This window comes from Neovison vison, chromosome 13 (genome assembly GCF_020171115.1).
Source record: "Neovison vison isolate M4711 chromosome 13, ASM_NN_V1, whole genome shotgun sequence".
Classification (NCBI taxonomy): domain Eukaryota; kingdom Metazoa; phylum Chordata; class Mammalia; order Carnivora; family Mustelidae; genus Neogale; species Neogale vison.
This window is the reverse complement of record NC_058103.1, coordinates 39,148,574-39,162,213: the sequence shown is the minus strand read 5'-3', so window position 1 is coordinate 39,162,213 and position 13,640 is coordinate 39,148,574. Positions and strand designations below refer to the sequence as shown.

Sequence of the window (13,640 nt, the reverse complement as noted above, 5' to 3'; positions counted from 1 at the left end):
TGCGCGCCACGCCCCCGGGATTCGAAAGGCGCGGGACCCGGCGCGGAACTCCGCGCAGGGCTTCTGTGAACTTGGAGCCTGGCGGCTCGAGGTTCCTACCGGGGATGCGGCGGTAGCTGCTTCCTGGTTTGAAGCTCGCCGAGTGGGGGAGAGCGTGAGCCCGTGGAGGCGGGGGCAGGAGGAGAAGCAGGAGGAGGCGGGGGCAAGAGACGCTTGGGGCTGGAGCTAACCGGACGGGTCGCTCCGGCTCTCCGAGGAGAGGAGCTTCCCGGCTCTGGAGAAGGGACGAATCCTTTGAGAGCCCCCGGGAAGCGCCGCGCGCTGGAGAGGGACGGTCGGGCTACCCCGGCTCGCGGAGGGCTCGGCTCCGGGCTCCCCTCCTTTCCACCTCGCGGGGGAGGGGGCGAGGGAAGGAGGGGAGGGGAAGGTCCCCGGGAGGAGGCAGAATGACCATTCGAGGAGGGCTTGGGCGCTGCTTTTCCCTGGAGCTGCCTCCACTCCTGCGGCTGCCGCGAGGGCTGGCTTGAGCCGGGGCTCCAGGCTCTCCCGCTGCGAGCCAGCGCGGCCCCCCGGGGCCCGGGCAGCGGCGCCGGCATGACGTCCGGCACCATGAAGTTCAATGGTTACTTGAGGGTCCGTATTGGCGAGGCTGTGGGGCTGCAGCCCACCCGCTGGTCCCTGCGCCACTCGCTCTTCAAGAAGGGCTACCAGCTGTTGGACCCCTACCTGACGGTGAGCGTGGACCAGGTGCGCGTGGGCCAGACCAGCACCAAACAGAAGACCAACAAACCCACGTACAATGAGGAGTTCTGCACCAACGTTACCGACGGTGGCCACCTCGAACTGGCCGTCTTCCACGAGACGCCCCTGGGCTATGACCACTTCGTGGCCAACTGCACCCTGCAATTCCAGGAGCTGCTGCGCACGGCCGGCGCCTCGGACACATTCGAGGGCTGGGTGAGTAGCTGTGATCCCTCCCGGTTGTGTCCGCTTGACTCTTTTCCCCCTCCACTTTTCAAATCTCGCCAGGGTCCCGCTTTCGCATCCTGTTGCCGAGCTCCGCGGCGGAGGGAATTCCCTCCAGATTTTGGTCCTCACCCAGGTGGCCGCGGCTCTAGTGACGCGACCGCGGTGGGTGTGTGAGGGCTCATGAGTGTCTCCAGGAAGCCAGCCCGGACATGGTCCCCTTTTGGGATGGCAGCTTGGGCTAACGGGAAGTCAGGGCGGAGGGAGTGACAACACCCTCCACCCCCCACTGCCCAGACTTTGGATAAGGCGCCCTAACTCTGCGCACGCGGGTAGTACAAAGAAAGGTGAGGAAGATGTGATATGAAAGTGATTTGATCTGGGTAAAGTCCTTAACGCGCTTCTTAGGAGAAAGCCATACATTCTCGCAAGTATTATTCATAATGTTTATGGATACGTGTTGGTTCAGCTGCTCAGACGTGCGCACGTGTTTCAGCATGCAGATCCATTACATCCCATGGGTACATAACCCACACTGGCAGGGATCTGAGTTCCTGGGTCTGCACGTTGGCGAAGTTCTATTGCTTAGCAGTTTTCCAAGGAGATGAGGAAGATTTGCTGTGTAAGCAAATTCGGTAGTTCTGTCACAGTCTGAGAGGTGCCAGTCTTGTGTGCGCCTTTCTGCTGCTATTGGTCTGGGAGCTTTGAGCACTCCTCAATAGTTTGTGGGCCACCCCCAGTTGTCCCATCTCTCCTGCTGGTGTTTCTGTGTATTGACAAGTAGTTACCCGCAACTTCCTGCTTGCCTCTACTTTTCACATAGTTCCCACGAGACAACATTTCTGCTGCAAGTAAATTAAATTTCTATTAGCACTCTGCTCAGTGCTAAAATGCCGTTGCTGCTTATTCTCGGTACTGTCTTTGTGATCCAGGTGTTCTCCTTCCCACTTTTATATGATGAAATGATAATTATAATCAAGTGGTCTGGTTTGGCAAAGTGGAGTAAGCTGTTGGAAGATTCTCAGGAGTTTAATGGTTTAAGTTCAGAGGATGTCAGTTTTGAGTCCAGAATGTGATTCGGTAGTGAAAACCTGTTTGAAATTAACAAGTGGTGGAATCAGATGGATAGTAACAAAGACTCATTTCAGTATTTTATACTTTGAGAAACTGGTAATGTTATCATATATTCTGTAAAAGTACAGGTGGCTTGTAGAACTGTCTTTTTGTAGAAGAAAACATAATGACTATTTAATGATATCATCAAATTATATTGAGTTAATTTCTCTTCAGTTGAACTTTATGAAATTTAGAAGTGGATTGGATAGGAATGGCTAAAATAGAGACTTACATTTTATCCTGTGCATTTCTAAATAGAGAAAGAGGTGAGCCTAGGAATGCAAATAGAATTACTGAATTAGTGTTTGATTAGGAGTTTGATTGGGAAAGCTCTGGAGGAGCCAGGTTCTGAAGTATGGTGGTACGGAATGGCCAGTGGTTATTAGACACATGACTTCCTAGAGGGAGCCTAGACTGGTCCTTCTTACCCCTGGTCTGCACCATTGAATCACATGGGGGGGCTTTTGAAAATCCCCACTTTAAAAAACTTCAAGCATCTCTTATTGTGGGACCCTAGCTAGTATCAGTACTTTCAGGGTCCCAGGTGATTCCAGTGTACAGTCAAGGGTGAGAACCTGTGGCCTAAATGAAGACCAAGAGAATGGGACTGGAAGAAGCATATGGTAGGAAGATCCTGAATGAACAAAGATTTAAATATATGTTAAATACCTATATCTACAGTTGCCTGAATTAATTATACTGAGATGTTTAACACACTGGTGGCGTTTTTGAAAACATGAACATTTGGTAGGTTAGGTCACCATTTAAAAGGCCTTGAAACCAGTGGTTTGCCATGCATTTATATTCAATTGGGGACAGGAGCAGAGTATTTTGTAAAAAGTTCTGGGTATTTTTTTTTTTTTTAAGTTTTGGGTAATTTGAAACAGGATAGGATAGATAGTATGAGTAGAGTGTTTCATTAATTTTTAAGAAAAATCTTGTTAGGAAAATATTAGAAATATATGGAATGCTTATTTTTTAAAGGATTCTTTATAAATCTAAAGTTTAGAATTACAGGAATACTTATTTATCTTTAGTGTATTGAAGTGTATTGTAGTTTATTCAAGGATTTACAAATAGAATATTTGATTTTACTCTACAATAAATTCATATGGTGCAATCGGAATTACAGTTCTCTGAGCTTAAAAAAAAAGATCTAGTGATTTAATTTTGCTAGTTCATGAGTAGAGAGACAAAAATAGAAAATACACTTTTCATTAGAATAAGTCATGGTTCTGCATTCTGGCTTAATGTACCTTCTAAGTATCAGGAAGATAACATTTATTTTGGACCAATATTTTCAGTATTACCTTCTAATCTTGATGAGAGAAGGGATTAGATTTATTTTAATGCAGTGTATTTCTAATACCAGTCTTAATGCCTGACATGGAGTAGGCAGTTAAATATTTCTTTTCTGACTATACATATTTCATTAAATCTGCATAAAAGTTCAGGGAGGTAGATGGGATACAGCTAAAGAAGTTCTTAAGCAGTATTTCACAGCTTTAGTTAAATTAGAAAAGATCTCAAAGACCTGTTTCCATCTGAAACTAAAAGGAAGAGCAAGTGAAACTAAAAGGAAGCAAAGTCAAGTAGAAAAGAGAAACAATAGAGAAAAATCAATGAAACAAAAAGCTGGTTCTTGTGGGGGGGGACAATAAAATTAATGAGCCTCAAGCCAGGATGATCAAGAAAAAAGACAAAATTACCAATATAGGAAAGAAAGAACATCATTATAGATCCTACAGACATTAAAAAAAAGAGTATTATGTATAATTTTATGTCAAATTCCACAATTTAGATGAAATAAATTTCTTTAAAAAATTTAAAAAAATTTATTTGAGAGAGAGACAGAGTGAGAGAGCATGAGAGGAGAGGTCAGAGGGAGAAGCAGACTCCCCATGGAGCTGGGAGCCTGATGCGGGACTCGATCCCAGGACTCTGGGATCATGACCTGAGCTGAAGGCAGTTGCTTAACCAGCTGAGCCACCCTGGTGCCCCTGAGATAAATTTCTTTAAAGATACAAACTACCTATACTTATTCAAGTAACTTGAGTAGCTTTATGTTTATTAAGGTATTTAAATTTCTCATTAAAAACCTTCCACAATGCAGATTCAAGGTCTCAAGATGGATTTACTGGTGAATTTTGTCATATCATTAAGAAAGAAATAGTGCCAACTCTATACAACCTATTTCAGAAAATTTGAGAAAGAAACACATCTCAACTCATTCCATGACTCTTATACCAAAACCTGATGAAAACATTTCAAGAAAATAATACTATAGATCTGTGCCCCCCAAATTCTTAAATTTTAGCAAATCAAATCCAACAATATAGCAAATGGGTAGTACATTATCACCAAATGGGGTTTCTAACCAGGACTGCAAGATTGATTAAACATCTAAAAATCCATCCGTGCAATTCTTCATATTAACAGAATAAAAGAAGAGATTGGTATGACCATATTAATAAATATGGAAAAAGTATTTGACAAAATTAAATATCCAGTTGTAATAAAAACTCTCAACAAATTGGTAATAGAATGAAGCTTATTCAGTCTGATGCAGGACATCTGTGAGAAACATATAGGGAACATCTTAATAGTGAAAGAATGAATGATACTCCCCTAAGATCAGAAGTGGCATGGATGTCTGTTCTTTTCACTTCTGTTAAACAGTGTGTTGGAGGTCCTTTTCATTGCATTAGGCAATTAAAAAAAATAAAATGCATAAAGATTACAAAGAAAGAAGTAAAACTGTCTTTATTTGCAGACAGCCTTATTGGGTAAATAACTCCATTCACTGATGTCACGCTATGGTGAATGAATCTTTCAAATCATTCTTATAAACCTCTTAAGAGGTCTTATTAAACAGTTCTGCACAAGCCATCACAGATTGGCCATATTTCCCTTCTGTATAATCGTAGAAAATTCTAAGATACCAACAAACGGGCTACTAGATCTAACAAGTGAGTTTAGCTAGGTCACAGGATCTAAACTAATACACAAAGATCAATGGCTATTTCTATATTCTATTAGTGGACTGAGCTAGAAGAAAATACCATTTATAAGACCATCAAAAATATTTGAAATTGGGTAAATTTGATAAAAGATGCAAAACTTGTTCACTGAAAAGTGACAAAATATTGTTGAAATAAAGATCTAAGGTAATGGAGGGGGGAATGTGTTCTTGAATGGGAGGGTTCAAAATTGTTAGGACCCCAGTTCTTCCCAAATTTGTTCAATAGATTTGTTGCAATCCTAGTCAAAATCTCAGCAAGATTTGTTGTAGAAATTGATCAACCAATTCTAAAACTTATATGGACATGCAAAAGACCTAGACGGATCTAAGAATAATTTTGAAAAAGAACAAGTTTGGAGGACTTGAACTCTCTATTTTAAGACTTACTGTAATGCTACGGTAGTCAAGATAATGTGATATTGCAGTAAAAAGAGTCCCATCAATCAATGGAATGGAAGAGAATCTAGAAATTCATATATGTATGATTGGTTGATTTTTTTTTTTTTTTTGATGGATGCCAGGGCAACTTGATGGGGAAATAATCTTTTCAGTAGTACTTGAACAATTGAACAGAAAAATGCAGAAATGTGAGCATGTCCCTTATCTCATAACATACACAAAAATTAACCCCAAATGGATCATAGACCTCAACAAACGAGTTTAACTGTAAACCTTTTATAGGAATACAGAAGAAAATGGTAGTGACATTGGGTTCAGCAAATATTTTTTAAGATAGGACACAAAAAGCACCAACTATTAAAAAAAATCAGACTCCATAGAAATGAAGAATTATTGCTTTTCAAAGGACTTAAGAAAGTGAAAACACAAGCCACAGACAGGGAGGAAATATTTTCAACGTTAAACCAGACAACGGACTTGTAACATGAACATACAAAAGAACTCTTAAAGCCCAATGGGAAAATACTCGACTTAAAAATGGGACAAGATTTGTATAGGCACCTTCGTGGAAAAGAGCACATTAAAGATGCTCAAAATCATGAGTCATCAAGGAAATGCATATTAAAACAAAAATTCATGGAAAGGCTAAATTAAAAAGATCAACCATACCAAGTGTTAGGAAATGGAGCAACTGGAATTCTTATACACCAGTGTGAGGAATATAAAATGGTACAGTTACATTAGAAAACAGTTTGGTGGTTTCTGAAAATGTTAAACATACACCTACCATGTGCCCTAGCTACTCTTAAGTATTTACCAAGAGAAATGAAACCATTTGTGCAACTTACACATGAATGTTCATAGCTGCTTTATTTGTAACAAAACTGGAAACTTCTCAAGTATAAGTCAACAGTTGAATTAAAAATATTTTTTTATTGAAATATAGTTGGCCTACAATGTTATATCAGTTTCAGGTGTACAACATAGTGGTTTGACAATCCTGTACGTTATGAAATTCTCACCACGATAACTATACTTACCATCTGTCACCATACAATGTTATTATAATATTATTATATTCCTCCTGCTGTACTTTTAATCCCCATGAATTATTTTATACCCCTAAATTCTCATCACCTATTTTGCCCATCCCCACAATCCCCTGCCTTTTGGCAGCCACTGGTGGGTTCTCTATATGTATGAGTCTGGTTTTGGTTGTTGTTTTGTTTTTAGATTGCCTATGTATGTGAAATCATATGGTACTTATCTTTCTCTCTCTGACTTCTTTCACTTAACATAATATCCTCTAGGTCTATCCATGTTGTGAGTAGCAAGATATTCCAGTGTGTGTGTGTGTGTGTGTATGCACACCACATCTTTTTTTATCGATGGACCCTTAAGTTGCTTCCATGTCTTGGCTATTGTAAATAACACTGAACATAGGGGTGAACATAGGGGTGCCTGTATCTCTTTGTATTTTCATTTTTGGGGCATACTCAGTGGTGAAATTACTGGATTGTATGGTATTCCTGTTTTTAAATCTTTCAGGCACCTCCATACTGTTTTCCACAGTGGCTGCACGAATTTACATTCCCTTCACCAGAGGATGAGGATTCGCTTTTCTTCTCTCCCTCAACAACACTTGTTATTTCTTGTCTTTTTGATTGTAGACATTCTGAGTGGTGTGAGGTGGTACCTCATTGTGGTTTTTTTTTTTTTTTAAAGATTTTATTTATTTATTTGACAGAGAGAGATCACAAGTAGGCAGAGAGGCAGGCAGAGAGGGAGGAGGAAGCAGGCTCCCTGCTGAGCAGAGAGCCCGATGCGGGACTCGATCCCAGGACCCTGAGATCATGACCTGAGCCGAAGGCAGCGGCTTAACCCACTGAGCCACCCAGGTGCCATTGTGGTTTTGATTTGCATTTCCCTGATGATAAGTGGTGTTGGGCATCTTTTCATGTGTCTATTGGACAGATGTACTGTACACCCATACAATAGAATACTACTTGGTAATAGAACGTGATGAAACATTCGTACGTGCAATGATATGTTGAATCGCAACATAATTTTTATTGAGTGGAAGATGCCAGACAAAAGGAGTGCCTACCATATGATTTTATTTAGGCAGAATTCTAGCAAATGAAAAGCAGTTTGTAGTGATAGGAAGCAGATCAGTGGTTGCTTGGGAATGGGGGATGGAGGGGGATGGATTTCAAAGGCAGCACAAGGAAGCTTTTGAGGGAGATGAATATATTTGTTATTTTGATTGTGGTGATGGTTTCACAGTTATACACTTACGTCCAAGCTCATCAAATAGTTCACGTTTAAGTATGTGCATGTTATTGTATGATGGTTATATGTCAATAAAACTGTAGAGGAAAAAATAATGAGGATTTTACCAAAGAAGATGTTAAGTGAGTGACTGAATTAGGTTTGAGTCAAGGTTGACTCTTGAAAACTTCATTGCCTCTTATGTGTAGAAAATATTTATCAGAGTAAGAGCATCAAAAATTCATTATAGTTTCTGATTTTGGGCACACAGTCTCATTTTCTAAGTTGTCACTGCTGATTTCTTTTTCTGTTTCTTCTAGAACTGGTCGATTTTGCACAATTTCTTAGATTTCCGAAAGCTGAAAATTTGTCTACATTAAACCTTTCCTTCTTTCATGTACTTTCTCTTTATTTGCTGACTGTCCAAATGGGACCAGCATCTAATGCTTAATGCAGAACATGGGGAAATGGGGGGAGGCAGGAGGAGCTGGAGGCTGCGTCATGGAAAGACCTTGGCATCCCCTCAGGAAGGAAGGACCTGCTTGGCGGGATCTCAGGCTGTTTTCCTTGTTCACCCCTCCTGAAGACATTATGTTCCTTGCAGCCCTGGAAGGCAGCTTTCTCTGAACTTCTCAGTGAGGTACCTTTTTGGTAGTCCTGTCAGGGGAAGTGCCAGGTTTCCACTGGACCCTTGTCGATTGCCGTTTTTTCCTGATTCCTGGATCCAGGTGCATGAATTGATAGTGTTTAAGTTCTTCTAGATTCATTATCTAGCGGTTCATTGTCTTTTGTGCTTTGCAGTGCAATTATTTATTCTAACAATTATTTCTCTCTGAGCAAAATGGCCAACAGTGTCCAACACTGACGAGCTCACAGGGTTGAGGGGAAAGACCTATTTTAGCATTTCTAGGGAGGTTTATTCTAGTGTACAGGAATTGGATTGGAGTTTTTATGTCTTAAGCTTCATTGTAAGAATTTCGTGGTGGTGGGGCTGGCTGCTTCTCATCAGGCAGGTTGTGGCTCAAAAGATCCCCCCTACAGAGAGCATTTTCCTGACCATGTTATTATCTTGTCATCCTTCATTGCCTCGTCATTCTTTGAGATCATTTTGTTAATTTACTTATTATACCTTCCTCCTTTCAAGTATAAACACCACGAGAGCAGAGATTCCTTCTTTCTTATTCATTGTTCTAAACCCAGCCCCTGGAGCAGTGTCCCATATATAGAATGCACTAAATATTTGTCCAAAGAATGAATTTCTTAAATGTGATTTTGGAGCAAGTAAAGTGTAAATATTTTGGGAATGCCTTTAAACATTTTATTCATCTTCCCAAAAGAAATAAAATCATGGGGGAGTGACCACTTATAACTATTGCAGTGTCCCTTTTTAAAAGTCAATTAATGATGTGTCAATATGTACTTGAAAGATTGGGCTGGGTTTATATGCCCTCTGCATATGATAATGGATTGAAAACTCTGTGGATGAAAAAATTCCTTGCTTTGCTTCAGGTGAAAAGACTGTGATTTTTAAGCCCGTTAATAGGTTGTGATTTGTAGGCCCAACATGTTAAATTTGGGGCCGAGGCAAGAAGTAAGCATTCAGCCTTGGAGATTTAATGAGGTTGGTGGGCAGACTGTGAATCATTTCATCTTATGTAACTCTTTTGGTATCTGGCAGGTGTTCAGACTGATGATTAGTTATGATAGTAAAAGTGCAATACATTTTTATGAGATGGGTGGCATTTACTTAGAATAAGAAAGGTGCCTTGGATTTTCGGCAGTCTCTCTTTCTCTCTTTTAGATTTATTTATTTGATAGAGAGAGAGGAGGCACGGGGAGGAGCAGAAGAAGAGAGAGAGGGAGAGAGAATCTCAAGCAGACTCCCTGCTGAGTGACGAGCCCTACATGGGGCTCCATCACTACCCTGACATCACAATGCGAGCTGAAATCAAGAGGCACACACTCAACCATCTGCAGTCTTTTTTTCTGTTTTTTGAAATAGAAGGACTAGAAACTGACTAGATCAGGTTCTTTTTTTGTGTTAACTGCTTATCTCTGTCTTATTAGAATATGATAAAAGGAGGCCTGAGTGGAAACTCAGTGCCTTGACCACTCTTTTCCGTTGTTAACATTGCTGTATCCAAAATGAGTTTTCTCTGTTGCCAACCTGATAGTCATTCCTTAATACGTTCAGTGGCTCCCCTTTACTCTTGGATAAAAAGCACACATCTTTAAGATGGTATAGAATGTTCTCCCTGATCGGCCTCTCATTTCCTCTTGAGCCTTGTTGCTCAGCTCTCCTCAACTCACACTCTGCTCCAATCACATCTTTCATCCTCAAGGGCCACCTGTTCCCACCTGTGCCTCAGGTCTCACGGTAGACATCAGTTAACCAGAAAATTTATCCTGACATCCCAAGTCTGGGTCCTCTTCCTTAGGGTTCCCTCAGCATCCTGGGACTGCCTTTGCCCATGGTTCCCTCCATCCTGAAAGAGTGGACATATGGAATTGGGCTCTCTTGCAAGTATGTGATATTGGCTGGAGGGAGGGAGTTCAGCGTGTGATAGTATGGGTGATTAACTAGGATTTATCTTTTCTGTTCCTGGGGTGGCTCCTCTAACAGACTGTTACATGTGTCTGTATGACATGCCAAGACCTAGATGAACATTCACCCACCGCTGAGTGTGCCCTATGTCCTGGGCACGGTGTGCTCTACCCTAGGGAGGCAAGGGGATAAGACAAACATGGCCTCTTCCTTCATAGGTCCTGGAGTTTCCAGGGGGAGAGAGGTTGGAGAAGAAAACCAACAACGAGGAAATTACAGAAAAGAAGTTAAGTATTAAGATGCTGTGAGTACCTGGTGTGAGGAGATCAGGAACATTTTTCTGGAGGGAAAACAGGTGATTTTTCTAAAGCCTGAGCATAGATAGCCACAGGCCTGCTTCAATTAAATGACTGATACATCATTCCTCAAAAGAAGAAAAGGAACTTTTGACCTGATAATGCTTTCCCAGGGAGACATCACAGGTGCGCTTTTGAAAGGTAAATGTTCCTGACCCATTAGAAATGTTTCCATCTTTGGAAAGTGACTAAGTTGTGATGCCTATGAACAGATGACCTGACCTGAAAGAACATTCGACTCCCGGAGGCAGGGTACCGTAACACCCTGTTTGAACCAGTAAATACCTTAAGCTTCATGCCGATCAGTAAAGAACCATAGATTTGAAGCAGGAGGGTTATCTAGTTCAGGACAACGACAAAAAGCCTGATGGGTCTTACTGAGGTCTAGTGACAGCCTGCAGATGAATTCATTTGGCCGAGATGTTTTTCATGTTGAATCTGAAGATACTTACTTCTGTGGTACTCCAGTTAGCCAGACCATGCCACTCCCGGTGACGAACTGGCCCTCTCCACTCCTCACCTGCTAGGTTCTGGAGGTTTATGGGCTTTTGACACTTACTTTAGCTCAGCCTTGTTTGCAGAATGTGGGAACGAAGGCTATAGCCAAAGTGTTACTGTTGCCTTGACTCATAGGATATGTGATGCACACACTCACACTCTTAACATAGAGATGTAGGAATTACTTAGATTTGTTTAGAAATACATAATAATTTATTCATAAATGCATTAAATTAGATGTATATTTATGTAGATGTTTATTTACACACATATGTTTGTGTGCTAAAATTTTATAGGAAGCTGACTTATTAGTAAACATATGGAGTCAACTTTTTTTTTTTTAAAGATTATTTATTTATTTGACACAGAGAGAGAGAGAGAGAGATATCACAAGTAGGCAGAGAGGCAGGCAGAGAGAGAGGGGCAAGCAGTCTCCCTGCTGAGCAGAGAGCCCGATGCAGGGCTTGATCCCAGGACCCTGAGATCATGGCCTGAGACGAAGGCAGAGGCTTAACCCACTGAGCCACCCAGGTGTCCTTGGAGTCAACTTTTTGAAAATATTTATTTAAGTAATCTCTACACTCAGTGTGGGGCTTCAACTCACAACCCTGTGATCAAGAGTCATACGCTCTTCCGACTAAGCCAGCCAGGCATCCCTATGAGGAGTTAACTTCGACGGCAAATCAGTATTATATTAACTTCCCAATTAAAAAAAAAGCCTCTTGTATTTCATCATACAATTTCCAGCAACATGTAAGTGCTGTGTTATAATGGGAGTCAGGAGAGCTGGGTTCAAGGTGTGGCTTTGCCATCTATCAGCTGTGACCTTAGGCAAGTCTCTGTGTGTCAGGGTCCCCATTCCCTGGTTTAGATCATGAGGGGGTTACACTAGAATATCTCCAAGGACCCTTCCCATCGGTACAGCCTCTGCCTCCGTGTGTTAGATGGTTACATAATTTCTTTTCTTTTGGAGTGATTGGTTTGGTTTTAAGCAGTCGAGATGAGTTATGTCTTATCAAAGTTAGCAATTCCTAAGAATTGGTCCAAATCTAAATTGCTCAGGCTTGAAGAGGATTTAGCTCATGTCTAAATGGTTTTTAGCATTGACAGTGATGTTGGTGTTGTTTCCTTGGTTTAGCGTCAGCCTTAAGGAATTACAGTGTGTCCTCGTGTCAAGCCACACAATTATATTTCTTGATTTACAGTAATGGGCTCCTTGTCCTATGGGATGGTTGCAAGTTATGTCCCTGTTACTTGTTGGCAGAGAGAGACTGAGAATCCCACTGTTGGAGCTGTTGCTAGAAGCCATTCTCACCAACATGGTAATTAATGCTTTGTAGTCACAACATGTCTGTAGCCACTAGTCTATATATTCACCTTAGGTGATGACAAATACTATAAATCACTTGTAGAACAGACATTTTAATTAGATGGAGGAATGAGCCCAAGGGTATTGGCTATTGTAGTGTTGAAGTACTCTGTCAAAGAACTTTATGAGATGGGAAATTTTTGTTGAGAATCATGGTACTATCCAGAGAGATTTGTCAAGATTATTATTTTGGTATATACAGTAGTGATTTTCAAAACACATAGGACTTTTTAGTAAAAAGACCACTTATTAAGTGCTGACTTCTGGAGAGTTTCTTCAGTTTTACATAAGCTTTACACTTGTACTTTATAGAGAGAGGAATGCCTAAAAGGTTTCATTGGTGCTTGTGGTTAAAAAAAAAAAAATTAAGAAAGTGGTCAGAGGATAGAACCATGGCCAACATGAGCCCCTCATAATTATATTAATATAATAAAACAGAGGGGGCCAGTGTAAGCCTGTTTTAGACCTAGCCCCCGTTCTTTAAGGGCTTACACCAAAATCCCAAAGCTGCATTTTCATTTTTCTTTTAAAAATTTTATTTATTTAATTGACAGTGAGAGACACAGTGAGAGAAGGAACAAAAGCTGGGGGAGTGGGAGAGGGAGAAGCAGTCTTCATGCTTAGTGGGGAGCCCGATGTGGGGCTTGATCCCAGGACCCTGGAATTATGAGCCACCCAGGTGCCCCTGCATTTTCATTTGTAAGTCATATTTATCCCTTCTACTTGCATGACACTGTTTCTAGATCTTTCTCATAGCACTTAGATGTGATGTTGCACCTCTGTCCTCACAGGACGCTTTGGTATTCTTGCCTGTGATGTCACAGGGCCCCTTCCTGCGGCCCCTTCCAGCATCAGAGTTAAATGGTTCTAGGTATAGTTCCATTGGACAATGAAAGTTTTGCTCTCTTCTGAAATTTATTCTGGAGACTATTCTGCTGATGGTCAGATTTGTTCTAAGCTCTGAAATTATATCTGGAAGAGTACATAAAGATCACAAACATATTAGCGTAATTCCCCAAACAGAAAACATTTATTAATGTGTGAGCTGCAGACCTCTTAAGTGCTTTGTTATATTTTACTATTGTTCTGTCATAGTAC

The 13,640-nt window shown here is 41.2% G+C and overlaps 1 protein-coding gene across 1 annotated transcript in view; it reads left to right on the top strand.

The window, feature by feature from the left end:
* The first annotated feature begins 218 nt into the window (after positions 1 to 218).
* Positions 219 to 13,640, top strand: part of PRKCH (protein kinase C eta) — a 230,477-nt gene continuing 217,055 nt past the window's right edge. The window contains exon 1 of the mRNA XM_044231956.1: positions 219 to 957. Within this exon, the coding sequence (XP_044087891.1) occupies positions 595 to 957 (363 nt within the window). The 5' untranslated portion in view covers positions 219 to 594. The remainder of the gene's footprint in view (positions 958 to 13,640) is intronic.